Source organism: Pleuronectes platessa, chromosome 24, assembly GCF_947347685.1.
Source record: "Pleuronectes platessa chromosome 24, fPlePla1.1, whole genome shotgun sequence".
In the NCBI taxonomy this organism is placed as follows: domain Eukaryota; kingdom Metazoa; phylum Chordata; class Actinopteri; order Pleuronectiformes; family Pleuronectidae; genus Pleuronectes; species Pleuronectes platessa.
Window position 1 is genome coordinate 3,340,229 of NC_070649.1, and position 27,602 is coordinate 3,367,830.

A 27,602-nucleotide genomic window follows, 5' to 3' on the forward strand; every position below is an offset into this window, starting at 1 on the left:
TCTAAATGGCCGCCCGTGCTTTGATTGAATATGGCCTCCTCTCCTGATGCGAGCAGCGATCGATACACACACTGTGTTGTGTCTCCTTGTGACGGTCAAATTACTGAGAGAACTCTATTCCAGAGACGGAGCCTGTCCTCTGAACACACACAAACACACAAGTTCATGTATTTACACCACACTTGTACTCTCGCCTATGAGCCTATATCGATGACATCACCAGGGGTTGTTTTTTTCTTCTTCACGCTTTAGAAATCTGCCTCCGAGGCCACAAAGGATGTTATGGATCTGTGTTCACACACTGAGAAGTGACTAAATTGATCTGATCCTCATGTGTGAAATCAGCGGAGAGCCTATTTAATGTACACAAAAGGAGATTATGAGTCTTGGAAGTGATTCACACAATACAACAAAATCACATCTTCATCTTTGATCCAATTCTGACTATTGACCTTATTATTACGATTAGGAGGCTTATATGAGTTGCTAGTACAATATTCCATTCATATTCCTGCTTGGTCTGATAATGTGAGACATCAACATTAAATCCTGTTTTGTCTGGTCCATGTCCTATCAGCTAACATGGAGGGACCTGTACTGCAGCCAGCCACTAGGTGGCGATCAACACGCTTTTGTCGTACGTATTTATTTACAGTCTACGTGTACAGTCAGACTTAAATGTTGTTTTGTTTTGCTCAGGAATTAAATTTGTCATTTGTATGATGAACATGTAATTTAATGGGTAATTTGCCATCTAATGATGTTATGTATATTTTTGCAAATGTCTCCAATTTAGACGTTTGGAAATGTGATGTATTTATGCAGATTATTTAAATGTCACTCTGTGGTTGGGATAAGGTAGTTAAAAACATTCAAGACAAGAAATAGCTGGTTTGTGTATTTGTGTGTAACAATTGTACATCATGCACAAAACTTTATTTTTTTAAGCACCACTGGAAAAAACAGGGATAAGAGCTTTTAGATGAAGTGCAGAAGAGTGGGCTGAAGTTGGGGATCTTCGATTGCCCCATATAGCTTTTCCTTTTAAAGTCCTACACGCTATTCAAACAGGCATTCATCTTCCATCTTCCACCAGCATGAGAAAAGACACCAGCCAAAACCTTTCCTGCTAAAGGCTACTTTGATTTGATTTAAAGAACATTCACACCACACAGCAAATGTGCACCCTGAACCCAGAGCTGTGTGTGAGTGAGCTCAGTGAGTCCGAGCCGAGTGCAGGGGAGCATCCTCCGAGTCAGCCTTTTGTGCAGCGTCCACCCTCTGAGCCGTTTCCCCCGCTGACCACGGTGCACCGGAGCTCCGGTCCTCAGAAGAGAACCGGAGCCGGGCTGGAAGATTGGGGTTAGACACGGGGCCACACAACACATCACTGTGCAGAGGTCGAAGCCATCAATTCATCGTAGCCAGCTCTGGCGGTGGGGGTGTGGGTGGGTGTGGGTGGGGGGGGGGGGTGGGGAGCCCATTTCCCTGACACTTTGGGGCTTGTGGGTTTCAGAGATAACATTAAAAAGATGCGTTTGACAGGGACCGTGCCGTCGTCAGGCAACAGCACCGCAGCATCCTCGCAGTCTCAAACCGTCAAGACGACGCTCAGGTTATTTAAAGGAGGATGATTAATGTGTTGAGAAATGGCAAGCACCTGCCCCAGCCGCACTCCCTCCCCGGTTTGTGGGTGTGGGTGCGTGTATATATGTGCGCACACACACACACACACACACACACACACACACACACACACACACACACGCACCTGCACAAATATACGTTAACATGTGTGGACTTCCTTTTGTTCATGTGCCTGTGCATTCATTGTGTATTTTTTTGCATGCATTTTTCCTTTGTGTGCATCTTTCACACACATAAGACCCATTTGAGTGTGGCGTGTGTGTGTGTGTGTGTGTGTATATGTGCGTACGTGCACACATTGCGCTGACTGGGCCGGTGTGCTGGCAATTAGAAAAACCACCAGTGGCAAGGTGCACATTAATCATGTTCCTCAGCTGAAAGAGAGAAATGGGGCGGAGATGGGGGGAGGAGGTGGAGGAGGAGGAGAAAGAATAATGAGAGAGTGTGTCTGAGGTATTCAGAGCCGCTCTGTTGCACTATTTGCTCTGACACGATGTTGGAAGCGTTTGTGAATAAGCAAGGCAACGACAATGGGCCCAAACGCAGTGGGCAGAGAGAACCAGAGGTTGATCTATTTGCACTTTTTCCACGGGGACGAGTTCAGCGGAGGACATGTGTCCAGCTCTCATTGTTCCTTATAATGTGCTTTGTAAAGGGAAGTAGTTTGATGTTCTGTAGCTTCACAAACATCATATCAGAGCACGAGGTGAACTGATGCTGTTAATCTCACCCTCTTCAAAATATGAAAGTGAAGATGTAAAAGCATCATCAGGATTAGCAGGGGTAGATCGCAGATTACATTTCTGTTGACTCACTAATCGATTAAATGTTAATTGTGCTAAAAAACCTTGGTCGCTCGTGCTGCACCTGTCAGCAGCACCAGAAGAATGTGAGAGGGGTTTGTGTGTGGCAGCTTGTCATGTCCTAAATTTAGATCATTAAAAGAAAAGAACAGTTTTGTGTATCGTTTTAATGTTATTATCGTTTTACTTCGGGATTTAAACTGTGATTAGATGTCGCTTGCATGAGCCACACGTTACTTTCTCTTCCAGGTAACCGGATGAACCCGAGCACAGGGAACACTCTGCAAAGTCTCTCCGAGGACTCTCAGCTACAACACAATCTGAAATATTCATTAGGAACAACAGCATTAATATTAAATAGCAGCAACAATTCTCAAACTCAAACAAAGTGCCAGTGCATCCTTAACTCACAGGTTAAGGTCTCACGACTCTTCACTGTGGCCAGGAAGGTTTGAGAGGTCTGGATGTGACAGGACAGTTTCTGGTATGAATCCTTGGACAAGCTGGGCATGTGTATCAGAATAAATGCCCCCCCCCCCCCCCCCACCCGATTAATGCTGTTGTGCCCTTGAGCAAAGCCCTCCTGCTGCAGGGGGCTTCTGTCCTTTAAAACTTTCAACTATGAACTCTGTCTTTTTATAGCAACTAGGATTTGTCTGGCCTACAAAGTAATTTCCTCGTCTCAGCACCCATCTGATAAAGTTTCCTCTGTTTCCTTTTGTTTTACAGATGTATGATTGCTGATGAGGTAAGCACACACAATGCTGGCTCAGGAAATCTGTTCCCCCCCCAAAAGAAAACTTACCTGAGACTTCGCTGCATGCCTTCCAAATAAATTTGTCAGCCCTGTGCAGCACTCCCACGTGCCTAATCAGTTTTGACACAAGAATCATTCTGAGACCATATTACTCTTGGGCCTCGCATCAGCTCGGCCGTCATATGCAATTTATCACAGCGTCGGTGACTTGTTTTTCTCTCCCCTTCGCCGTGTGTTGATTTGCTCGGTCCAGATGGGTCTTGGGAAGACGGTGCAGGCCATCGCGGTGGCATGCGCCTTCCGGCAGGAGTGGCCTCTCCTCGTGGTGGTGCCCTCTTCCATGAAATATCCCTGGATCGAGGAGCTGGAGAGGTGGATCCCCGAGCTGCGGCCTGGAGACATTAACCTGGTGGAGAACAAGAGCCACACCATGTAGGTCATCCCACCGCACCACCAACACCTGCTCCAGGCCACACGTGTGTGTAATGATGTTAGTTTCAAATATTGAACATGAGCTGAATGCTTTATCTTTTTCCACAATCTAATTCTAAGTCCACTTCAAGATGGCTGTGTTCATATGTGGGGTATTTTAACTTTATTTCTGTATAGTGGGAGGAAGAAGAGTCCAGTCTATGATTTCAACCTCAAAGTAACATCTTTATTTTGCTTGTTTTGTCCAATCATCAGGCCAAAACCCCAGATATTCAATTTACCATCATGCATGACAAAGAAACCCAGCACATTTGACTGTGAATTTTAAATTCTTCAGAAAATGCCAAAACAATAAATCGTTATTTATTTAAAAATCATTCACGGAGAAAAACGATGCATTTATCGAGCAGATAAGAGGCATTCTGCACATTCAGACCCAGAGCCTCTGTGGGAGTGCACACCAGGTCTCTTTAGGGCTCATAAATATGTGTGGGATATCGATGCAAAGTACATAATCCACAGGATTATGTTCATCGTACATAGGATTACCTAAGTGAAAGGCTGCAGCCATTATTTGAACTAAAGGGGAGGTTGTCCTCGAAAAGGAGTGTGGCAGCGTTTGATGTCAGCACCTCTCCTGCTCTCTGCCTCTACACATTCCAGTGCTAATGATTTACCTAAAGAGATGCTATTAGGAACCTGAGCGTTCTTGGCCACTCGGTGTGAGAGTGAAGCCGTGTGACAGACAGAAAAGTTGTGGCTGACAAATTAATCTCAAAATGTCCCACGGTGTCAGGAGCCAGCAGAGGCCGGTGTGTGACAGACCTGACAGACAAATCATGTCAAGGCGTCCACTGCAATATTGAACACGAACTGAAACTTTATTTTTTTTCCAACGCAGGAAGTGGGAAAATGCTGTCGTAGAGAATTGAGACTCATTTTCTCAGCTGGTTATATTGGTTCAGGTTTGCTGTGTCGAGTGTGAGCCTTGAAAACAGCCACTTTCATTATCTCCTCAACTTTCCCCTAGTTCCCTTAGTTTTTTTAATTTTTGAATGAAACAAACTTTCTGTATTTGTGGCATAGAGAGAGAGAGAGAGAGAGAGAGAGGGGTAAAAAAAAACCTTCCCACCTCACATCACAGATGGGGTGGGAAGAGGTTGTGAAAGCCTTCTGGGAAAAACGTGTCCTTGAACTGGATGTGTTAATGACTGAACAAGGAGGCAGGAAAAAAATTATGCAGCACCTCCTCCCTGTATTTTGATTCACTTGTTCTTATGTAGAACAGGAATGGAACCTGAGGTTTATTTCAGCTCGGAAACGTGTGTGTGTGTGTCCGTGTGTGTGTGTGTGTGTGTGTGTGTGTCCGTGTGTGTATGTGGCGAAGGCGAAGAATTTGAGCTTGACAGATGCTGGAAACGTTTTTTGATTTCTTAGAGATGCTTATTGAGTTTCATGCAGCTGAATGTCGCTTCTGTGTTTGTTTGTTTATCCGTGAATATGCTTGTGTGTGTGTGTGTGTGTGTGTGTGTGTGTGTTTGTGTGTTTGTGTTAGCTCGGCGCACAGCCTGGATGATATAGAAATTGCAGCACAGCCCAGGAATGGATTTCTTAAGTGCTCCAGAAGAGGAGATTTGTGAAAAAGCTGCAGTCGCAGTACGGCACTGTGTCCACACCTGTGTGTCTTCCCCGGTCTGTCTTCACATTCATCACGTCCACACGGCCATTTTCAAAAGTTTGCTGTTCTTTGCCTTAATGGCTTTGCTGCCAAGTCAGTGAACACCAGAACATCTGAGCCGATTTTTAGTACATATGTGTTTAACTATTGATACATATATGTCAAGGGTAACATGTACTATTGAGGGATTGGGGGGGGGGGCATGGTGGTTGTTCTCTATGTTTCTGCATTTTGTTGTTTCAGATCTTCTAATGTGAATATTACTACTTGTAATACTTTCATTGTTGTAGATTTAATATATTAAGGGTTTGGAATACTGGTCAAACAAAACAAGCTATTCCAAATGGACAATTATTGATTATCTGATGTGTTATTGAGCAAATGATGAATTGATAAATTGAGCCTTAGCCCCTGTTAAGCAACAAGTAAGAACACACAAAGTAATGTTAACTAGCCATCCTTGTGTTGATCTGTGTGTGTGTGTTTGTGTGTGTGTGTGTGTGTCCCTCCAGGGGTATCAGCAGCAGCAAGGTGACGGTGTTGGGCTATGGGCTGCTCACCACAGACTCGCGCCCCCTGGTGGAGGCTCTGACCAGGCAGCAGTTTGCCGTGGTCGTGGTGGACGAGTCACATTACCTCAAGTCTCGGAATGCGGCGCGGACGAAGATTCTGGTTCCGTTCATTCAGAGAGCCAAGCGGGCCATCCTGCTCACCGGGACCCCGGCCCTGGGTCGACCCGAGGAGGTAATACAACCGGATCAAATGGAAAGAGCATAGACGTTTAACAGGGGACAGGAGAGATGTTTTATTTTTCAGACTGCAGATACCTTACACATCCAAAATTATTCTAAACCCCACATTGGATTTTTTATGAAAAATTAAAGATGTTCTGTAGCTAATGAGGGGAAAAACGACACTCAACCGATTCCGATATTACCTCCTTGTGAGCCCGAACTCAGGAAGACAGATTAGTGGGCTGACTCAGGATCAGCCCCGGCTCTTAACAAAAGGTGGTTCACTCCACGGTGCAGGTTGATCGCCATGGTAACTTGCTCCCGAGCAGGTAATACTCGGATCCAACATTGAAAAAGCCAATTAACTCTCTCTGGCATCACTTATCCTCAAGGATCCCGCCGACTTATTTCAATAACCTTTGTTGCAAAAACTTCATTTACAAAAGCCCGATATGAACAGACACTGCACCGCAATAAATGAGACGAGTAATAAAAAGAAGCACACGGGGGAAAACTATTGAATTTAGAGACAATAAGGCGGGCTGTTCACAGGACCACGGTGTGTGGAGCAGCACCGGAGCCGTCCCCCTTCCCCATAATGATTTATTATATCATTTTTATATATGTTATATTGAGGATGTAGATTGCGGGCGTATTCCATCACCGCAGCTGCAGGGGATGAAGTGGACTTTGTGAATAGAAAATCTTTTCAGGCTCTCGATGTGAAGACACAATACAGCATCAATAACCAGTGCTCTATGACCACTGTGTCCTAATGACGGGGCACAGATGCAGCTTTGTGCTTTGGCATTTACACTCGAGTCCTCCACTGCAGCCTCAGGAGCGGTGCTACTTCTGGTTTTACCATGTTTTTCTGTTGCTTAAATCATCATGATGATAATCTGCTAAATAATTATGGGTTATACGTCGATGTATTTATTATGTTTGCAGAACCAAATATACGGTTGATGTGCAAAACAATCTTTTTTTCTTTTTTTTCAATTCCGACTGCTGATTGTTTTCAGAAAAATTGGAACATATGCAAAACATCCTGTTTATGAATAGCTCTCCAGTAAACACACACACAACACACACACACACACACCGCCTCGTAATTATTCATAACCTGCGATGTAGCTTTTCTATGACTCTGTAACTGTTGCACATTGAATTTTATAAAACTTTACTTCCACACTATTCCCAAGTCGAGAAAAGATGCATAAAATAATCATTCCGACAATAATAGCAACTCAGCCCCCCCCCCCCCCCGGAAAACATTGAATCACATCTTTAGTATTTTTTCTACGAGATAAATATTCATGATAAATAAGCAATAATCAAAGTGTAAGTTCCAAAAAACATCTTGTTTCCAATTTTTTTTCAAAAAAGTCCCTAATAGGACTGTTTGACAAATGTTGATATCTTATTTTAAATTGGCCACGTCCACTGGTGGCCGGCTGCAGTGGACGTCATAAATCCAGCTTCTTCCTTATTAGCAGATGGAACATGGAGCAGCTCGCACTCTGGCTCCAAATGTTCAAGGTGTCAGTGTTTGTTTCTCGGATATTTTGGCTTTATTTCTGGTTAGTGGGAGGAAGTGGAGACGCGTCATCCATCTTTTATACGGTCTATTGTGTGCACACAAAGGCCACACTGTCTACTCAGCTGTCGTCCCCTGACCTGCTGTAGTTTCATAACCAATTTTTTTTCTGTGTTTTATATACCTTTATTTATTTGTGACCAGCACCACATTTTCAATTTTTCCTTGCTATTTAAAAAGAGTAAAATCCTTTTTCCACTCAGCGTCAACTTGCACCCACACACACACACACACACACACACACACACACACACACACACTGACAATAGACCCATCTTTCATCGTCACTCTGACTATAAACAACATCACATTTGGTCTTTTATGAACAGCAGCGATGCAGCTACGTGTTTATTTACATACAGAGCGGCGAAGTGAGATCCGATAGCGAATGGCCACCGGAGACACATTCTAATGATTCTATTGACAGGTGTGAATACGTACTTAGAGCTGTCTGCTTTTGATCACATCACCGTGAATATATATAATATCACCAGAGTTATTCTTTAAGAACGACACTTAACATTAGAATTTGAAATGGGCATTAAAACCTGTTTTAAAAAGGGATTAAATCATAGGTCACGCTCTGGTATGCATACGATCAGGATCTTAGCAAGTAGTGTTTAAGTGTGAGATCAGGAAAGAACAGTAATATGTTTTCATTAAATATTAAAATCAATTCTTATACTGACCGGGAGCTCCTGTAGAATCACAAGCGCTGGTGTGAAGTATTGTGTTCCAGATTCTGTCCCTGTTGTGCAAAGGTACAACAACGTTACAGGATTGACATCACAGGTTTTGTGTTGACTGTGTGTAAGTGTGTGGGTGACACACGACTCAGATCTCACTGTCATCTCGCTGCTGTGAGCAAAACTTAATTATTGCCGAGACCCGATCATGATAATTAACTGATGAAATTCAGGCGGCTAATTAATTCCAAAAATGAAGTGAGGTTCGTACTTGTAAGAAATCTTTGGAAGGTGTGTCGTCGGGAAAGTGTGTGTGTGTGTGTGTGTGTGTGTGTGTTCCTGAGTGTGCGAATATGTGAGTGTGAGACATGCCATCTTGTCTTCGCCTGCCTGCAGTGGTGAGGTTAGTTTTCTCGATATCTCTCTCCCCGTCTCTGCCACTAGAATCTGAAACTGGATATAACATTTTATCATCTGCAGCACAAACCTGATAAGACCTGTCCCTGCCTCTGTGCCAGTCTCCTCATTGCCATCATTACTCACTGTGGCTCTGACATCGAGTTAGCACACAGCTCAGGGCATGGTGCACTGTTCATGATGTGCCCTCATTCCACCCACCTATTATATCAACAGTGTGAGGGGTGAAAATGCAAAGCTCCTGTTGAACAAGTGATGATTTTAGAATAGCGGTTTATCCAGATCGCCCGGCTGATGATTACCTGTCATTACTCCAGAAATTGCTGCAAATACTCAAAATGGACACGGATCCTTAGAGGGTTGTGGCAGTGCACGTGATGCCGTCTGGACTTCAATGTGAGATAAACCACATCTGTCCTCTGACGACAGAAACCGGCAGCTCATAATTTATCTGTATTTCTAAAATTAAGTCCCGAAAAATGATCTTGTGATGACGCACGATTTTTTCCGTGTCAGCAGCGATTTAGCAGCTGAGCGTTGATATTTGATCCAATTCCATTTCCCTCTCAGATCCGTATCTGCCGCACCACGGTTTGACCTGGTTAATTGGCGCTGACACAAATTACCACCCAGTCCTTCTACCCAGGACTGGTAAACTAGGCGAAGGGCGACGGGACCTTGAATAGATTGCACACAAGATTTCCTCTGTGACAGCAGACTAATCGTGAGCGCTGGTAAGCTCTGTGTTTCAAGCCCAAAAAAAGGTTTTGAGCGATGGTGTGCTCTCACCTTTCACAAGCCAGAAGTTGAAAAGTTGGGAGGTAGAAAGCGTCTCCATGATTTACTGCTAAGTCTTCCCATTTTGTCTGGGAGATGTTTTTCAAATGTATATGATGTTATAGAAGAACCACTTTTTTTAAAGGGTCATGTCCTGGTACTGCAATCAGGTTGGTTGACGTGATATCACCATGACCATGTGAGCTACGTGGGGTGAACGGCTCAGATCTATTTTCTGTGTGTTTGTATTTCCACAGCTCTTCATGCAGATCGAAGCCCTCTATCCAAAGAGCTTTGGGACCTGGACCGACTTCGCCAAGAAATTCTGCAACGCCCGTTACAGGTGAACTTTCAGCACTGACCCACAGAATAACACACTCGTCACACAAACGTATATAACCTCATATCTTCCAATAGTCTTTGTTACATTTACTGTATTCAAATTTAGTTTATTGTATAATCCACGCGATGATGTAATTTATATTTTTCTGTCAGAAATGTAAGAATTTGTGGAAATAATACACAAACCTCATTAATTCATCACATAACCTCCGATTAAACCACATCTTATTTTTAACACTAGCACAAATTCAACAAGATAAGATATTACTTTCCCCCTCTTCATTCTGTCTTTATGCTGAGCTCAGATAGCCATCTGATGGCTTCAGCTTCATTTGGAACTGACATGAAAGTGCTATCAATCTTCCTAAATAACTTAAATATATATTTTAAAACTCATTTTCTCCAAGTGTACTAATACCTGATTTCTGTCTTTTCTTGGTGAAATTAGCCGAGTTTCATTAAACCTCACTTACCATTTAATTCTCAGTCTTTTTGTTAAAGTGAGCATTGGGGTAAGATGGCCTCTACCTGAGTCTGGAGTGGCGGAGCTGCAGAGCAGGTTTGTTGTCGGAGCCAGACGGCAACTGAAGCCAAGCTTTAAATGCCAGTTGGCTGCTGGTTCCCAGTGACGATCAGTTACATGTGTGAACAAACACATCAAATACATTGTTTTGGATGTCCATCAAAGTCAGCGGCTCGGTTGGGGATGGGCCCGACGCCATTAATGATAACAGTTTGTATATAATGGCACTTAGTGTGGCTGGGGAAAACCGTTCTGAGCCACACACACACACACACAGACACACACACACACACACACACACACACACACACACACACACACACACACACACACACACACGGATTCATACAACAGAGGAATCACAAGGCGGTTCCATAACGTGTTCATATTGCCGTCCCTTCCTAATAGTGAAGTCCAGGAGTCAGCTGCATATTTCCTGGTTCAAATTCTCACAACCAGGCATAAATGTTGTTTTGGAAGAAGTGAGTCGGTTCTCTCTTCCTTCAGCAACTTCAAGTTTGAAAATCGAAGTGTGAAACAGTGAATTCTGGCAGTGCCTTGTTAACTTTGTCCACACTTCCAGCCAATATGGCAGATAACCAGCCTTTGTATTGAGGGCCAGTACTATTCTAAAAATCCATTTGGCGGATAAATTGTGAAAGTTGCTGGTGAGTTTCGGGATGAACCTGCTGCTGTGGCCATTAGACAAAATAGTTTCCATTCTTCAAATTGCCCTTAAGCAAAAAGCTGATCCCCGGACTGCTCCAGCAGAGCCGCTCAGCGATAAACAGTGGAAGGCTGTTGTGCTACTGGGCAGCTCCCAGGTGGGAATGTTTATATGTGTTTAACTATTCCTTCAGGCCAGTGCTGTAAATAAGTAGGTTTTCTGAGGAAGTTTGACTCTGTGAGAAACGTGTCTCTGAAAAAATACAAAATAAAAATGCCGGCTTCAGCTCCAGTTCCATGTCTCCCAGGTACTTTGGGAGTCGCAGACAGTGGGACTGCCGCGGTGCGTCAAACCTGGAGGAGCTGCACCAGCGGCTGAGTCAGATCATGATCCGTCGTCTCAAGGCGGAGGTGCTCACTCAGCTGCCCCCCAAAATCCGACAGCGAATCCCCTTCGACCTGCCCAAGGAGGCTGCTAAGGTACCTTTCTGATTGGGGGGGTGGAGGGAGACATTTTGTTTGTTTTACCCATTCATTTATTCGTCAAAACAATTCATACATGGCCACAAGGATAACTTCAAAATGACAAATCTACTGTGACATCCTGATTAATTATGAAGGCCCAGTTTCATGCTGGTTTCCAATATTAAATTCTGTAGGTTCTCAGCACACGGGGAGTGATTCACTGAACTTTCCCCAACAAATCACACCGATATTTGTTAATTTGTTGTTGTTTGCCTCAGCTAATTTTCATTTCAATTAATTGTTTTTATTCTTGTATCAATCAACACCACCAAATATCGAGCTCTTTTTCTGAGTGGGAAAAAACTCTTGTTTTGATTTTAAATGAATCTTCATGCTTCAGCCTGAGTTTAAATGTGATTTAATTTAAAGTTCCTCTATAAATTGATTAATCACACTATAATTATTATATTTGTTAAGACTATTTTGTATTATTCATTTTAAATCTGAAAAGTAAATATCAAATAACTGTAGTGGAATTAAAAAGTACAATGTCTGTCACTGAATTTTTATTGGAATAGAAATATAATAAAATATTAAAGTAGAGTACTAAAGAGCATTTTTGATTTATATTTTAAATCTATTAGCAAGTTTCTCCATGGTAACTTTTACATTTCAGTAGTTGTAGACAATTCTCTTTCTTCAATAATACATTTGTCTCTGAGGGGAAACATAACTGATTCATTATGATAACTGACAAAGTAATATCACTGTGTAATATCCTGCTTTCCATTTCCACGACTGTATTCACATTTTCCACTTGTTTCCATGACTGATACTGTTTATATTTGTTATGTTTCTATCTGGTTTTTGACACCGGACCTGAATCTCCACCCGGTTAAATCCTCCCTTTCCTCCGGTAACATTGTTTCTTATCAAACTTACCCTCAAGAACAGAACATTCTCATATGGACACAGTGAATCCAAGATATAGAAAAATAGCAATAAAACGTTCCTGAATGATTTCGGACATTTACTAGAATAAACAATTTACAATTATATTTAGTAAGAATTAATCATCTTTGTCTTTTGTTATCGCAGGCTTGATAAGAACTTGATATTTCCTGTTTACTCATCCTTTCACTGTGTCCAGTGTAGAAAAGTGTCTATTGCAGCATCAAGATTAAATAACTCCCCATTAGCCCAAAGTAAGATGCAGCGATATCCCTCTCCCTGTGTTCTCCTTCTACCATCTATTCCTGGATCTATTTGGAGATGCTGGAATGTCATGTTTGGTGTGTAGGTGTTCTCTTCACTTTTAGCCTCACCCAAAGTTATGGTTGCGGTTTCTGCCTCCCACGCCGTGCTGGATGCGTGGGAATCTACACGTGAATGCTAATGCGGCTCTGACCTGGCCTTCGCGCCTGTCGCTCTCCGCATCGGCTCACTGGTGTCGAGGCTACGAGGGGTTAGATTCCCTGCTGTGTGCGAGAATACGCCGAAGCATCCACGAAAAAAAAGCTTTATTATATTTTGTATCATATCAGCAGGAGTGGAAAAACACTGGAGGAGCTCTTTCAGCAGTAATTATGCACCGAGCCTCCGTCCCAGGAATGACACCATAACAAGGAAGTAACTCAGGAAAGTGATGATGCAGGAGTTTACCCAAGTCTCCCTAAATGTTAAGTGACGCTTTAATTGGAGGCTAAATATGGTCAGTGGTTCTACATTGCGGCGCCAATTAGGGCCACTGAACGTGAGTGTGGAACTCTGGGAAAAGTTCATGTCGTGTCATGTAGCTCTCGCTTTGCTCTCTTATCTGGAGCCGGCTGAAACAGCTGCGTCTGGTCGTGATCTCCTCCGAGGAGTGAGCTTACAGATCATTTGTCTTCTGTTGAAAACAAAAAAAAAACACCACAGAAGCTGTTCTGCTTTGCAGGTTACGTTTTGCATGCATGCATGTTTTTGTTTCACGGCGTCACAGCGACAATGGAAGTGGTTTGAAGAGAGGAGAAAGGACGCTGTGAAGTGGTCACTCGCCCAAATCTGCAACCAGGGAAATAGGAACAATAGAAAACATAAAATACGGAGTGGACCTTATTTTCCTGACGGTATCTCCCACGTACCAGCACCCCTCACCAGTTCATTCCTCCTATCTCATTTTACTCCCTAATGATGGCTTTTATCATCCGCAGCCAGACACTTTTTTATGTCCCTGCTGCCCTTTACTTCCTCAGCCCTGGCCTTTTGTCAGCGTTACTCTACTGAATTTCATCGAGGCTGGAGTGTTTAGCCACTCGTGTTATTTTTCGTATTATTATTCTTTTTTCCCCGGCACATTATGAAGAAATTCTCGGATGTAAACTTTTTAATTAAGATAAAAAAAAACACGGCGAGACAGTCTGAGCTGCGTTAGTGGAGGTGCTGCTTAGTGAAACATCTGAGGCAAGGCATAAAGGAAACGCAGCTTTTATGCTCCTTCGATATGATAATATTTATTCATTCCAGCGTCCTTGACTTTGACGAGGTTTGAATCCACTGAAATGCTAATTATCGCAATAAATGGTGCCGTGCTTCCACATCTCACCACAGTCCTTTCATGGCTGCAGTGTAGAACACAGGGAAAGATGCGGTGGAGTGAAACCTGCTTGAATTAATAAGACTTCTCTCCATTTCTCACACGTTTTATTTCCTCCCCTCCGACCTCCTTCACACACACCCACCACGATGTGCATGTACTGTATGTGCTTCCTCACACGCCGCTGCCTCTTCCTCACTTCACCATATGGTTCACAGTTTCTTTTCAGTCGTTTGATTTGCGGCGCTTTAAGACGGCGCTCGCTCCTGTGGAACTTTTACACGTTTTTTCTTTTTTGTGTGTGTCATCCTGCCGCCTGGATTTAGACAGATTCCATGCAGTGCTCTTGCAAAAAATAACCCCTTAATGACAAAGTGGTTTTACGGTTAGACAATTTAATAAGGAAGGACGTGGGGGTTCGTTGTCTTCCAGAGCACCTGGAATTATTAGTTATTGCAGGAAAATTGAATCAAAAAACACGTCATGCTGCTTTTCTTGTCAGATTTCTACCTGACGCACAATGTGCTGAAGCCTGCTGTTAATGAACTAACTTCTGTGTGAGGCCTGTTTTTATGATAAACAGGCCTAACCTACATGTGGACGCAGCAGATGCTTCCCTTCGCCGGCAGCCGCTCCCACTGCGATCCTCTCCGCTCGACGCTCCGCCTTAAATACTCCTCGCCAATCACCTTGAGAGCACGCGAGCCCTCTTTGATTTATCGTACCCGGCCCGCTCGCTTCTCCATCTTCGACCCCAGCTTGTCACAAGAAGGCTATAATTGGGAGACGCTCATGACCCACCTAACACAGCAGCCCAGTCAGAGGGGGTGGCATCCTTGGGAATTCTCCCCCCCCTCGCTCGCTCTCTCATTTTTTTCCCCCCTCTTCCAGGGAAAGTAGGACACCCGGCAGCACCATTAATTGTTCTGCCCTTTATACCTCAAAAACAGTAGCGAACAAGAGAGTGAGAGAGAGAGAGAGAGAAGGGTGGATGATGGAAGAAAGGAAGCAGCCTCACCGTTCTATGTGCTCTCCTTGTTTCCAGGAGGCCTCAGCCAGCTTCGCCAAGTGGGAGAGACTGATGAAGGGAATGGGGTCGGGGGTCTCCGCCACGGACAACCCCTTCACCGAGGTCATGGGGCTGGTCACACAGATGTACAAACAAACAGCTATAGCCAAGGTAATGGGAAAGCAGGTGGTCTCAGAGTATCTTGTCATTATACCCTTCAGTGTTTCTTCAAGGCTGAAGTTCAGCTTTATTCTTCTGAATCCTGCTTTCGAGTGTTGTGCTAGTGTATCCGAATATTTTTTATATATTTTATTCATGTGTGATTGAGATATTTGTTTGTCCCCAAACTTGATAATTAAAACATTTTGAATTAAAAACACATCCGGCAGCCACACTGTTACACTGGCTGATGTGTTCCCTCATTAGCATGAACACACTCGTTTGAAATGAATCCTAAATACGCTGTCCTGCTGCTGTAAATACTCACTCTAGCACCAAGTGTTGTCAATACCTACCTGAAAATAGTCTCTACAAAGAGCTGTATTTACTCCAGTTGAGTGATGTTTGTTTAAAACTAGTGTTCAACTGCCTTAAGTGAGATATTTCTCCATTTTTCCAACAATGTCACAGATATGTCCTGACCCATTTATTAAAGATCTTCATTAGGAACCTGTGGGTTTGGTGCTGAGTAACCCATCAACCCTCTCCTTTTAACTCCATAGCAAGTTTGATGGTTTGATGCTGAGAGTTCATCTCAAGGTATTTGTACCTAATGCACTCAAACCTCTATAGACGGTGAGCTACAGTCCAAATCTAACATTAGCTACTATCAGCTTTATTATCCAGAAGAGGCAGAAATAGAGTTGAACCTTTCAGCAGCTCAGCAAACGCATCATTTCAGGAGGCGGGTTGGATCTCAAGCTTTGACCAGGGGGTTAAAGTGTGGATCATATTGAAAGTAAAGTAAATCAGATTCATGCAGACAGGAAGAAAACATTTGCAAGTATAAGATGGACAAGATAGATGGATTTTTGACCGGTTTAAAGAGGGAAAGTGATTTTCTTTTGTGTCTGCAGCCAAATATCTGTAGAAATTCCATGCTTAATGGGCTAAACAGCAACCGACGTTCCTCCCTGTTTAAACCCGCTCTTCTGATTGAGTTTCTAATGAAGTGAAAGGGGGATAAAAACCCATTAATAAAGTTTATCTGAAGTTATTTTCATTGTCCCTCCCTCTGTATAGTGGCCTTGGGTACCTTGAAAGGCTCTATATAAACCTAAGTTATTATTATTACAATATGCGGCTTCAGCAGTCTGGGGGTTGACAAATCTGATTTATATCTTCAGGACGTTTTTTTATGCCAAATTCTGTTTGTGTTACTGTCTCCAATTTGTCACACTGACAGTTCATCAGGGCGGCTTCTTTTATTTGCCAGTAACCTTTGTCTATTTGTCAAAACTACAAACGCCCCCCCACTCAAACCATTTTTCATTACCATTTACAAAACACCCATAAAAAAAACAAGGGGTGGTCCCTCATGGTGATGTTTTGTTCTGGTTTGGTGATGATGTCTGAGAACTCTGGCAATCTGGGCAAAGATTGATAATTCTGCAGTTTTAATACATGAACTCCAGGAAATGTCTTACCCCGTCATGGTCAGACATTTCCATTGCCAAACTGGAGAAGACAGGCCCCATTACATGATTAGCGCCACTATTGACATGTGGTCAGCAGATCTTCTCCAAAGGAAACGTTCCCCGTGTGGTAAGATTTCCAAATATTTTGAACACACAACCCAAATTAACAAAGCTTTAAATATGGAGCGATGCTTTCCCAGTATAGGAACTGGTGACTTGATGGTGCAGCATTGCTCGGCCGACCCCTCTGGGAGATTTCACAGGGAAGCATCGCCATGGTAAACAGGGCCTAATGGCGGCCAGTGAAAGCACTTAGACAAAAGTAGGGAGTTATAACAGAGGTGGTGTTTCAGTTGTGTCCAGCTCAGCGTGATCACCACCTCATCTCCAAGTTACACACCGCAACTCTGTGATGTTGTTGCTATGGAAACTCCGTCAGCTCTCAGCTTGAAGACACTTATTTTTTAATGAGAGAGAAATAACCAATGTGTGTGTGGGGGGGGGGGGTGGGGGGGGGGGGGCTGGATGCATAGAGGAGGAGGAAGGTTGGGATCAGAGCAACTGGTGACGAGGTTATAAACAAGTGTTTCCACCTGTGATCAGGTCCCAGCTTCTCTTATCTTGATGCTGGGAGGTAGTTCCTGTGGTTGAGTCAACATCTCCTCCCAGTATCCTTTCCCTCTCCGATCATCTTCCCCGTTCCCGGGCTGGGCGTTTCCCTCTCAATTAGCCCGACGCCCTCAGCCATGAGGAGCGTGGCCCCCAGGTTAACGAAGACCGGAGATAACCAGCGAATCCAATCATCGACGCGCTACCATGCTCAGCCTGCCTCCAAGCTTGGATCTTTTTTTTGTGCCTGGCGTTGTTTGCTGATTGGATTTCTGCTCAGTTTAGCCCTAACACCGGACCTCCTTTCATTACAAAGCCCCCCCCGCCCACGTCCAGCCCACCTCAAAAGCCGATACCGCCGGCCCAGCCTCATTTTCTCTCCTATCGGTTTTTTAGACTCACACACACTGTCTTTACTTCAGAGGGAAAAAATAGGTTCTTCTCTTCTCTTGATCATGGGGAAGGTGGACTGGTGTGATGGATTCACACATCTATGTCACTCTGACGAGCGTCACGGCCCCTGCCCGCCTGCCCGTCACGGCCCCTGCCTGCCTGCCAGTCTGCCATGTGACGGAGCTGCCAAACGCCTTTGGGGTATTTTTATTGCTTTACCCGCCAAGCATCTGCTCCCAATTACCCAGAGAGGACAGCTCTGATGCTGGACTTTAAAGCAGGCCAACGGGCCGCTTCAGACAGCCGAGAAGTTGGTGCACTAATTAAACTCAGCGGAAGGAAGCCGGTGAAGCCAGGCCGTCAGTAATGAGGACCCCCCAGATCAGAACGGGGTCGGCAGGCCTGGCGGAGAGATTCATTATCAGGCGCATTGGCTAATTATCAGCAAGGCAAAGCAGAGGTTCTCCCACCAGAGCAGGTGTGATGGCTGCAGAGGTTGTCAGGTTGCTGGAGGTGTGGAGAATATAAGTGTGGGATTCACACCGTGGAGAAAGGCCTGTCTCCAAAACCGTCTAGTAAGGGCTCTGCTCAAGTCAAATCAGACCTCGGTATTTCTCACTAGTTGGTGCTATTCTTGGGAGCTTCGTGGCCTGGGGCTCTGCAATGAGCCGGGCCCGGCTGCTCAATGACACGCTCATACAGCACATCCTCTCCAGCTTTGCAGCCGGTAGCGGCAGCGGCCACAGCCATCACAGTGTGATCGCCGGGCAGCAGTGCACGGTGAATTGATAGATACGGATACCTGCAGGGTACAGTTAACTCACTCACACTTCTGCAGCTTCCGTGCTTTTTGGGGATTGTTAGCCTTGCGCTGTCAATCGAGGGCGTTCGGTAGAAACCAGCGCGGTGCTGTTAAATCTGGGCTGTGATGTTTATCAAGCATTGTTACCACTTGACTCCATAAATAAAACAAGACTAACAGGTAGAACAACTGCCTGGCATCAATAAAAACAAAGGCTGGAGTGCAGTGCCTGAGAAGTAGGATGTTTGTTTTAATTAAATTAGAAAAAGGGGCTTTATCTTTTCTTAAATGAGAGATTCTGGGATTCATTAAATCGTCGGATCCAAAGGGAACATTTCTTGTATGTGGCTTCAACGACCCCTTCCCAAAGAAAAGCAGCGCACACACCAATCATATCTCCAAGTTGTGACTTATTGATTTGCTCTCACTATCTGCGAGCGGACAAATGCGCCCCAGTCGCTCTGTGTGCTCTATCCTTTTAAAGTCTGGATCCCCGGCATTCAATAGGGAATCGATCACACAGAGAGGATGCCGCGGTGATTAATTGACTTCTCCACTGATCTAGCTGATTCCTCTGTGTGCGGTGGACCAGTAAAGTGATGGATTCAGTGGCTCCCTTTCATCTGTGTCTATTTCTGTATGTGCCTGTTTGTGTGTGGCCAGGCGGGAGCTGTGAAGGACTACATTAAGATGATGCTGGAGGCCGAGGAGCTGAAGTTCCTGGTGTTCGCCCACCACCTCACCATGCTGCAGGCCTGCACCGAGGCCGTCATCGAGGCCAAGGTAACCCCGGGCCGTCCACACGTTATGGATCCTCTAAAAATCACACGTTAAGAGAAATAATGATTCACTGTTCTCCCCATCCCCTAAACTTGTTGGATCCCAGTTAAAACTATCTCTCACCACATCACACAGCCTCGTTCATCCCTTTGTCCATTTTCCCTCCCTACTATTCTGATTAACAGGCAGATACAGGATTCTACGTCTTCACGAAGTTTCCTCCCCTCTGCCACAGCAGCTCTGAACACAATAGCCTTCTGATTACAGGGACACGCTCATCTATTTATGGATGTGTGCGTATACATATGGATTTACATGGACCTTTCTATGTGTGAGTGTCTCAGGGAGGATGGATTTCTCTAAATTACCAAAACGTGGACAATGCACATAATTAGCCCTGTTTCACTGCTGGAACCTCACGACCCATCACATGCATCCATCCTGATGAATTCCTGGAAATAAATGAACACTCATTTCAAGTTCAAGGTGCTTGCAGAGGTCGATGGGGTTCTCACAGCAAAAGGATGACCACAGAATCTGAACTGCCCCAGGACAACTAGTACCCCCCCAAAAATAATATACAGTTATTGCAGTGGCCAGAAATACAAAGATGACTCAAGATTATAGAACATAAAGGATCACATTGCACGTAGCGAGGCCATGGACTATAAATAAAGATGGACTCCTCCCTCTATCCAGGAATGAAGCTAAAATATCCTTAATTCCAACATTTGTAAAGCCCTAATTCTAAATCTACAAATCTAGATCTGACAGTAGAGTCACTAAAGAGAGTTGGTGATTAATGAATTAGCCGATTGCTTTGAATTTGTATTATTTTATGTACATGTACACTGATTTAAATCAGGAAAATGTAAAATGCAAATATGAGTTTTTATCAGCAGAGTCAGAAATAAATCAGCTTCCTGTTCCTGTGCACTTCACCCTGTGCAACAAAGTGCTCTTAAAAAGTTTCTTCTGACCTTCAACCTCCAAGACTGGGTGAAAAAAACCCAGTCCTAGAATTCATGTTGGTTTTGCAGTAATCACTTAACACCAAGAGGGAGCACTGGTTTTACATACTTGATATTTCATTCTGGCACAAATGTTCATTCCTGTCATTTCCATTTAAGAGATTCAAGTTGTTTCCAGCTGCACAGACCTGAATTGGCCATTAAGGGTAACCTGGAAGTACTCAATGTGCAGAATGTGTTCATATCTCACTCCTGCTTCCTGGATAACCAGAGGTAATTGGGCCCTTACTTGATTTTTATTCCTTCATCCATAGTCCCGCTGTGTTTATAAGTCAAATCCCTGCCATCCATGATTAACTTAGACAAAGTGCTGAGCTCTACGTTAGGCTTGTGCTGCAGCAGGGGAAAACACAGCAGATGTTTAAAGTCATGAATTATTTACCTCTTCCACTTAGGCACTGAAGTCAGGTGCAATATTTAGATAATTACAAATTACAATTTTTAAACAATGGAACTAAAGTTATTCTCTTAATCATCATCTGAGAGCGTCACGTTCATTTCTTCTTCTTCTTCTTTCTACTCTTCATCCGTTCTTCCTCCCTGAGAAGAAAGTAAACTTAACTTCCACGACTCATCTGCAAAGCTGCATTTCACAAGTCATCACAAGCAGAAGAAAGTCGCTGGCAACCTGTGAGAGTTCGAGTGTGCGGCTGCGTCTGTGTGTGGCACAGGGGTCGAGGAGGTGTTGACTGAATGTGGTGCAGGGGTACGACGTGCGATCGCACATCGCCCCGCGACAAGCGCTCGCTCTCTGGTTTCATTCGCACTCGTCAATTAACAGAGACGAGCTAAAAACAGCAGCGACAGTTTGCATTTCTCACCAGGTGTCGAGCTGGATGGAAGGTTGTTTAGTGAAGTTTTTAAACTAGCAAATAAAGAACACTAAACACAACTTTTCTGAGACAGCAGATTGATTCTATATAGTTATTTCGCTTTTCATTAATGAGAACATGACGTTTGCTTTTATTTTTTCGTCTTGTGAAGCACTTTTCAAAATTGTATTGAAAAGAAAGTGCTACCTAAATAAAGTTGATTATTATTATCACGATGAGTTCTGCTTATATATTTGACATTTTATTTTTTTGCTGGAAATGTCAGCCGGTCCTCTGTGGTCTCGCTCAGCACGGCTCTCCTTCATATTCATGCAGTTACAGTTACATTCACACGTGAGAGCTGCGCCGCACACAACCCCCCCCCCCTCCCCCCCACCGCCGTCCACCGAGCATCTCTGCAGGAGCGGCGAGTCCAAATCAAAAAAGAGAGCGGCCGTGCATTAGCAGCACAGTGAATGTCAACTTCCAGTGCAGGTTTAATGATCATGCAAACCACTGCGCTCTTTGTCTGGACTCACATAATGTCACAAAATATTGTGTTACTGCCGCGTTTCCACTCAAAGGAGCTGTTTTTGTTGAACGCCACCGTTTCAGAGTTTTGTATTCATTGCTTTCATTCACAGCTCATGTCATTGAAACATCTACAGAGTGGAAAGCAGGATAACACAGAGAAGCTCATCTCCTTTAGTGTTCCAGCACCAGCTTTTTAAACGGGGACAATACCATCGCTCACTAGATGGGGGAACGTTTAAATGGGAAGTTCAAACCACCTCAGTTACATTATCTACTCCCATTGTTTGCATGATCCTTCCTGAGATGCATGAGCATAAAGGAGAGAGCTTCCCCCCCCGATCACAGCCCGATCCAGCACAGCTCCGACAAAATAATGTAACGTCTCTATTTGGCACAAAAGACCTTGTTGGTTCCGGCTTTGAACATTTTGAATTAAGTTCTTTATTGTGCTCGAGAAAAGTTGAATCCGTAACAACTTGGTTTGGGGTTATCCATCTGTGTTTTTTTGTTTCTTTGTTTGTTGGTTAGCAGGATTATCCAAAAACTATTCACCCAATATCTGTGAAAATGTGTGAAGGGATGGGACATGATAAAAGGAAGAACCCATTAACATTTTAATATCTAAATTCATTGTGCTCATCCTGCAATTATCAAAGCTTTACCTGCTTTCTTTTGAAAAGAGGCACAAAGCTGAAAGCCTCCATCACTTCCTGGTTTCACTTCACCACTGTCATCCATTGTGAATTGAGTTCTCCATCTGTTGTCTCTGCTCCGTCAGGCCGGTTACATCCGTATCGACGGCAGTGTCCCGTCCTCAGAACGAATCAAGCTCGTGCACAAGTTTCAGAGCGACCCTCAAACCCGGGTGGCCGTCCTCAGCATCCAGGCGGCCGGCCAGGTACTCACTACACACACACACACACACTTATACATCTACATGTGTTGTTGCTTGTTGATCACCTCAGTTCTTATCAATTCATTTTAATGTCTTCCAATGATCATTATCCCCCTTTCTGTTGTAACCACTGAAAATATACATCCTGCAAATGCACAGCACTCTGAAGTGGCCCAGTCTTAAAATCCTGGAGTTTGTCATTGAAAAGTTACCGTGTTTCTTAAACAACAAGATTCATAAGAGTTAAACAAAATTTAAATGTAAATTTGGTGCTTAATTAATTTGTAATTAACCGAAACCCATGAACACAACAGTTTCCTACAGACTGGCAGAGCTGCTCGGTCATTAGAAGAGAACCTAACAAATACAGTTTTTCTGTAATGCAACAATAAATATTCTAATAGAGTCATTTGCTGCGTATTAGCAATGATGACGACTGTCATTGGTTTTAATGAATCACAATCAAGTAGAAATAAATGCTGAAATTGTTTTATTTACTCTTAATAATAAACTCACTGACAGCCATTATTCTGAGTGACTGAATATGTGCAGAAATGTGAAGCAATCCAGCCAAAGGATATCGGCACTCGAAGCAATTAGCATCTAATATTCTCTTCTCGGACCGGATTTTTAATCAAATTAAATTCCATTGCGGTGGTTAAATTATGTATTTTTGTTCTGATTTGAGTACTGTGTGTGCGTGTGTGTGTGTGTGTGTGTCTGTGTGTGTGTGTGTGTGTGTGTGTGTGTGTGTGTGTGTGTGTGTGTGTGTGTGTGTGTGTGTGTGTGTGTGTGTGTGTGTGTCTGTGTGTGTCTGTGTGTGTGTGTCTCCCGCTCTCCAGGGTTTGACTCTCACCGCAGCCAGCCACGTGGTGTTTGCCGAGCTCTACTGGAACCCCGGTCACATCAAGCAGGCGGAGGATCGGGCCCACCGCATCGGGCAGACGGCCTCGGTCAACGTGCACTACCTCATCGCCAAGGGCACCTTCGACACGGTCATGTGGTCCATGCTCAACAAGAAGGTGACATGAGATGAACTCTGTGGCAGCACCAGCCTCAGATCTGTATTTCACCAGTTAACTGTTGGTGTCACATTTAACGTGGATGATAAATCAGTGAAATCGGACATGATCTCAGTTTTATTGCTCCTGTATTGACACAGCTTCACCCACATGTCTCCTGTACTTAGCTGTTTATAATCTATGCATGCTTGAATAAAGTTTGACACGTGTGTGAAATTGATTTGCATATCAGAACAGGCTTTAGGGATTTTAATTAATAATCATAGCTGTTTTACCATACCATATTTGTAATTAAAACTGAATTATTCCACAAAAACGTGATACAGCTCATTATAGAGCCGACTTTGAAAAACAAAAATCTGAATTTTCCCACGTGCCTCAGGAAACGGTGACGGGCAGCACGCTGAACGGGAGGAAGGAGTACCTGAAGGCCGACGAGGGGGACAAGGACAAGTGGGAGTTCCTTAACTTCGCCGACGCGTGGACGCCGAGTGAGACGGTCCTGCCGCCGCTGGAGGGACACCCGGGGGACGGGAAAGACGAGCTGTTCTTCTCTCATGTGAGTCAGCGGGAACACGTCAACACAAATTATTGTATGTTTTCTGTGCTGTTGTCGTTCTCTTCGTCTGACTGTCGGAAGGATTACTTAAAAAACAACTTAAAGTATCTTGATCGCCCCCTGGTGGCTGGCGACAGTGCAGGTTAACTACCCCGACTTCTCCTTGTTATTGGGTCGGACATGGACCAAACTAAAAACTGCAATTTCTCTCCAAGATGGTTTCAGTCATTGTATCAAACTGATGTTTGTTCAGTTTGGGTTTAATTAGTTATTTGATGTTACAGAAACATAATGAGACTGACTCATTGGTGCTAATTACTTTTTCACCTCTTAATGCTAAATACTGAAAGTTTTCACTAAACTAATATTTAATAAAATAACTTTTATGTTCCATTTTATCTTTATATATATCTGTAGACATGTACACATGTACAAATCTTATTCAGATACACATTCACAAATCGCAGTACACACACACATACATAGAGATACAGTATCACATCTTTCCACAGACATTTGTAAATAATACTTTTCCAGTAGAACCTCCAAACCTTAAAAGCTGAAGGAGCTCGAGGGTGAATAAAAGTATATACTGAACATACTTTAAAAATCATGACCCATTTGAAATATAGGATTATATTTGGACTTGGAGTTGAGTCTTCGTGGCAATCAAGGTAAGTGGGTACTTTTCTCGATGACTAATCAGGAAAGAAAAGAGTTTTTTTACAGAAACAACCACATCAATCAAGACCTAATTGGTCCTGCAGAAGGCCGTCAGTCACTCACCACATGGACGTCATCACTGTAAGAAGAAATGACAAGTTCTAATATTACTGCTGAAGTCAAGGGGGGGTAACGATGTGAGGAACTTTGCTGGTATGACAGCAGTCGCTAGCATTGTGTCTTTAGGTCCCTTATTCACTGTAAGTACCAAATATTGTATTTAAGAGGCATGTACCATAAAAAATATAGAAACAAATCCCTAATACAATAAATGCAGGTAAATAAATAATGTCCAATTGGCACAATGTCCCCATTATGTAGTTCTCGTCCTCCTTGTCTCTTCCCATGTCTTCACCAAACTGAAACACACAGTGTGACAGACTTCTTCTTCTGTGTGAGTTGTGTTTCTCTCCCTGCTCCATATTCAGTGTCTGTGGAACCTACAGAACCTAAAAGTCAGGTTTTCTCCCGGTGCTGTAAATCTGCTTGAGAAATGATAGCCGAGGAATTTCCCCCTTTAAACTAAATTGTACAACGTGTAGTAAGTCGCACAATAAATTGAGTCTGAACCTCTAACTAACTGAATCTGAATATTCACCTGTCATCTATTGAAATGTGCAAAGCTACAGTGAGTCACTCGCATGAACTCTGGAACAAACAGAGGGTAAAATTGCTCTGTGACTATGATGATAAAAAGGAATTCATCACAAGGTTGCTTTATCTTAACTTTGTGCTATGGAGAGTAAAACTTGAACTTCCATCTTTTCTTCTGCAGTTTGAAAGAGACAAGCAGCATGACATACGAGCCTTCTTCTCCCCGAGCACGGAGAAGAAGAGGAAGAGAACAGGAGATGAAGAAACATCTCCCTCCATCTCTGCAGAGACCACTGACGTACCGGCCGGTAGTATCACGAGCTCGGAGAAGAGGAGAGAAAAGTCCCAAGCTGCCGCCACACCTGACCGGGACTTCTCCCCACAGCTGAAGAGGCTGCGCTCCCAGCATCCCAGCCCGAGCCCCAGGTCTCGATTTGAGGGGAAGAGGAGGTCGGCAGCTGGGGGGATCGGCGCCGGGAGCCCACGGTCCCCGAGCTCCTTCATGGTCCCGCGGATGCTCTCGGAGCCCGGGCCTTCGACTGGGACGTGGGCCTGTGGGTCCTGCACCTACTCCAACAGCAGCCTGCTGCCTTACTGCGAGATGTGCGAGTTCCCGCGCTCCTCTTCCACTGCACCAGGTATGATCAGGAAGCAATAAACAAATAAGGACGAATCATTGAATCTATACTCCCCTATGTGTGTGCGTATCTGCCCGTGTGTCCCTCCCATTTCTTCTTTTTTATTAATTCTTAAACCACTGTTTGCAAAACACAAGAAAAATGACAATAATTCCATCATCTCTTGCTCTGAAATGCAGCAAACGAAGCTGAAATCCATTCATTGCATTATTTTCCCTCCCGTCAATATCAATCGTAGCAGTCTGTTGACATAATAGTTTTGAACAGCATTACAGATTTCACCAGATGGAGATGCATGATAGCGAAAAGATGGAGGCACGCTTGCCAGAGTCTGAAATAGCTCTGTTAGGAGAATATTGTCTCTCTCTCTCTCTCTCTCTCTCTCTCTCTCTCTCTCTCCTCTCTCCCTCTCTGCAGATGACAAGGACACAGTATAATTCTCACCTGTCAAATAGAGAGGGAGAGGGAGAGAGAGAGAGAGAGAGAGAGAGAGTGCAGGCGCCTTCTATTGCTGCGAACGAACTTGGGGAAAAGTTGAGCCGGCTCGAGCTGATATCTCTGACAGCCTATGATTGTATTCTGCAAGAAGATGGGGGGGGGGTGGTTCTGACCTGGTAGCTGCAGGTCCACGCTCTTTAGATGTCTGAGATGCATCAGATCATCTCGGAGACTTCTTTAAAAAAAAGTGTACGATTATTCTGATCCAGGTTCGGCAGCAATAACAACGAGGCAGAGTGAGTTTTAGTTCTTCTTTTAATGCAGGCTGTGTTGATATTAGAAACCCTAAGAAGACAGAGAAATCGATGTACCTTCACACCTTGCTCCTGTTTTTACGGCCACAACATTCAATAGATATAAACATGAGGAGACAACATGCAGACCAAAGCCCTGTCTGAAGAGAAGAATGATCTCAAACTTAAGATGCACGATCCTGAAAATAGATGGAGGCGCAAAAACATCACAAAAACAAAGAAAAGAAAAAATTCTAATATTTACATATGAAAACAATCTTTCCTTTTCCCCCTGTTTACCCCATCCATCTACCTGCACAATAAACACTGGTGTGTTTGAGGCCTGGTCCAGTTGAAGTGATGATAACACACTTAAAACACACTGTTCAGACAAGAATAAACCCACACACACACACAAACACTTTTCAACAGATTTCACCCCTCACACACACACACACACATCTCATGCAGCAGATGCTTGATAACTATTCGACAATCACACCCTCTTCTTTGTCACAGGCGGCTCTCTGCATTCACAGCAGCAGGCCGTGTCAGCTCACTAGACGCAGGGAATTTAACAACCTGCTAAATTTGTAAATGACAGACTGTGCTGAAAAATAACAACTGTATTTATGGAGATATCTCTCAACTCGGCACCGCAACTCTCGGCTGGGGGGAAATGCGAGAAGATAATCAGCTCAGAGCCCCGTGGCACGACTTGAGAAATGTTA

The 27,602-nt window shown here is 43.9% G+C and overlaps 1 protein-coding gene across 1 annotated transcript in view; it reads left to right on the forward strand.

Annotated features, from left to right (window-relative positions):
- The window catches only part of zranb3 (zinc finger, RAN-binding domain containing 3), a 63,391-nt gene that overhangs the window by 4,973 nt on the left and 30,816 nt on the right, over positions 1–27,602 (forward strand). Inside the window, exons 3-13 of the mRNA XM_053416926.1 lie at positions 3,174–3,198; positions 3,461–3,639; positions 5,830–6,061; positions 9,789–9,874; positions 11,371–11,542; positions 15,148–15,282; positions 19,216–19,335; positions 22,488–22,607; positions 23,447–23,626; positions 24,009–24,185; positions 25,684–26,140. Coding sequence (XP_053272901.1) covers positions 3,174–3,198; positions 3,461–3,639; positions 5,830–6,061; positions 9,789–9,874; positions 11,371–11,542; positions 15,148–15,282; positions 19,216–19,335; positions 22,488–22,607; positions 23,447–23,626; positions 24,009–24,185; positions 25,684–26,140 — 1,883 coding nt within the window. The remainder of the gene's footprint in view (positions 1–3,173; positions 3,199–3,460; positions 3,640–5,829; positions 6,062–9,788; positions 9,875–11,370; positions 11,543–15,147; positions 15,283–19,215; positions 19,336–22,487; positions 22,608–23,446; positions 23,627–24,008; positions 24,186–25,683; positions 26,141–27,602) is intronic.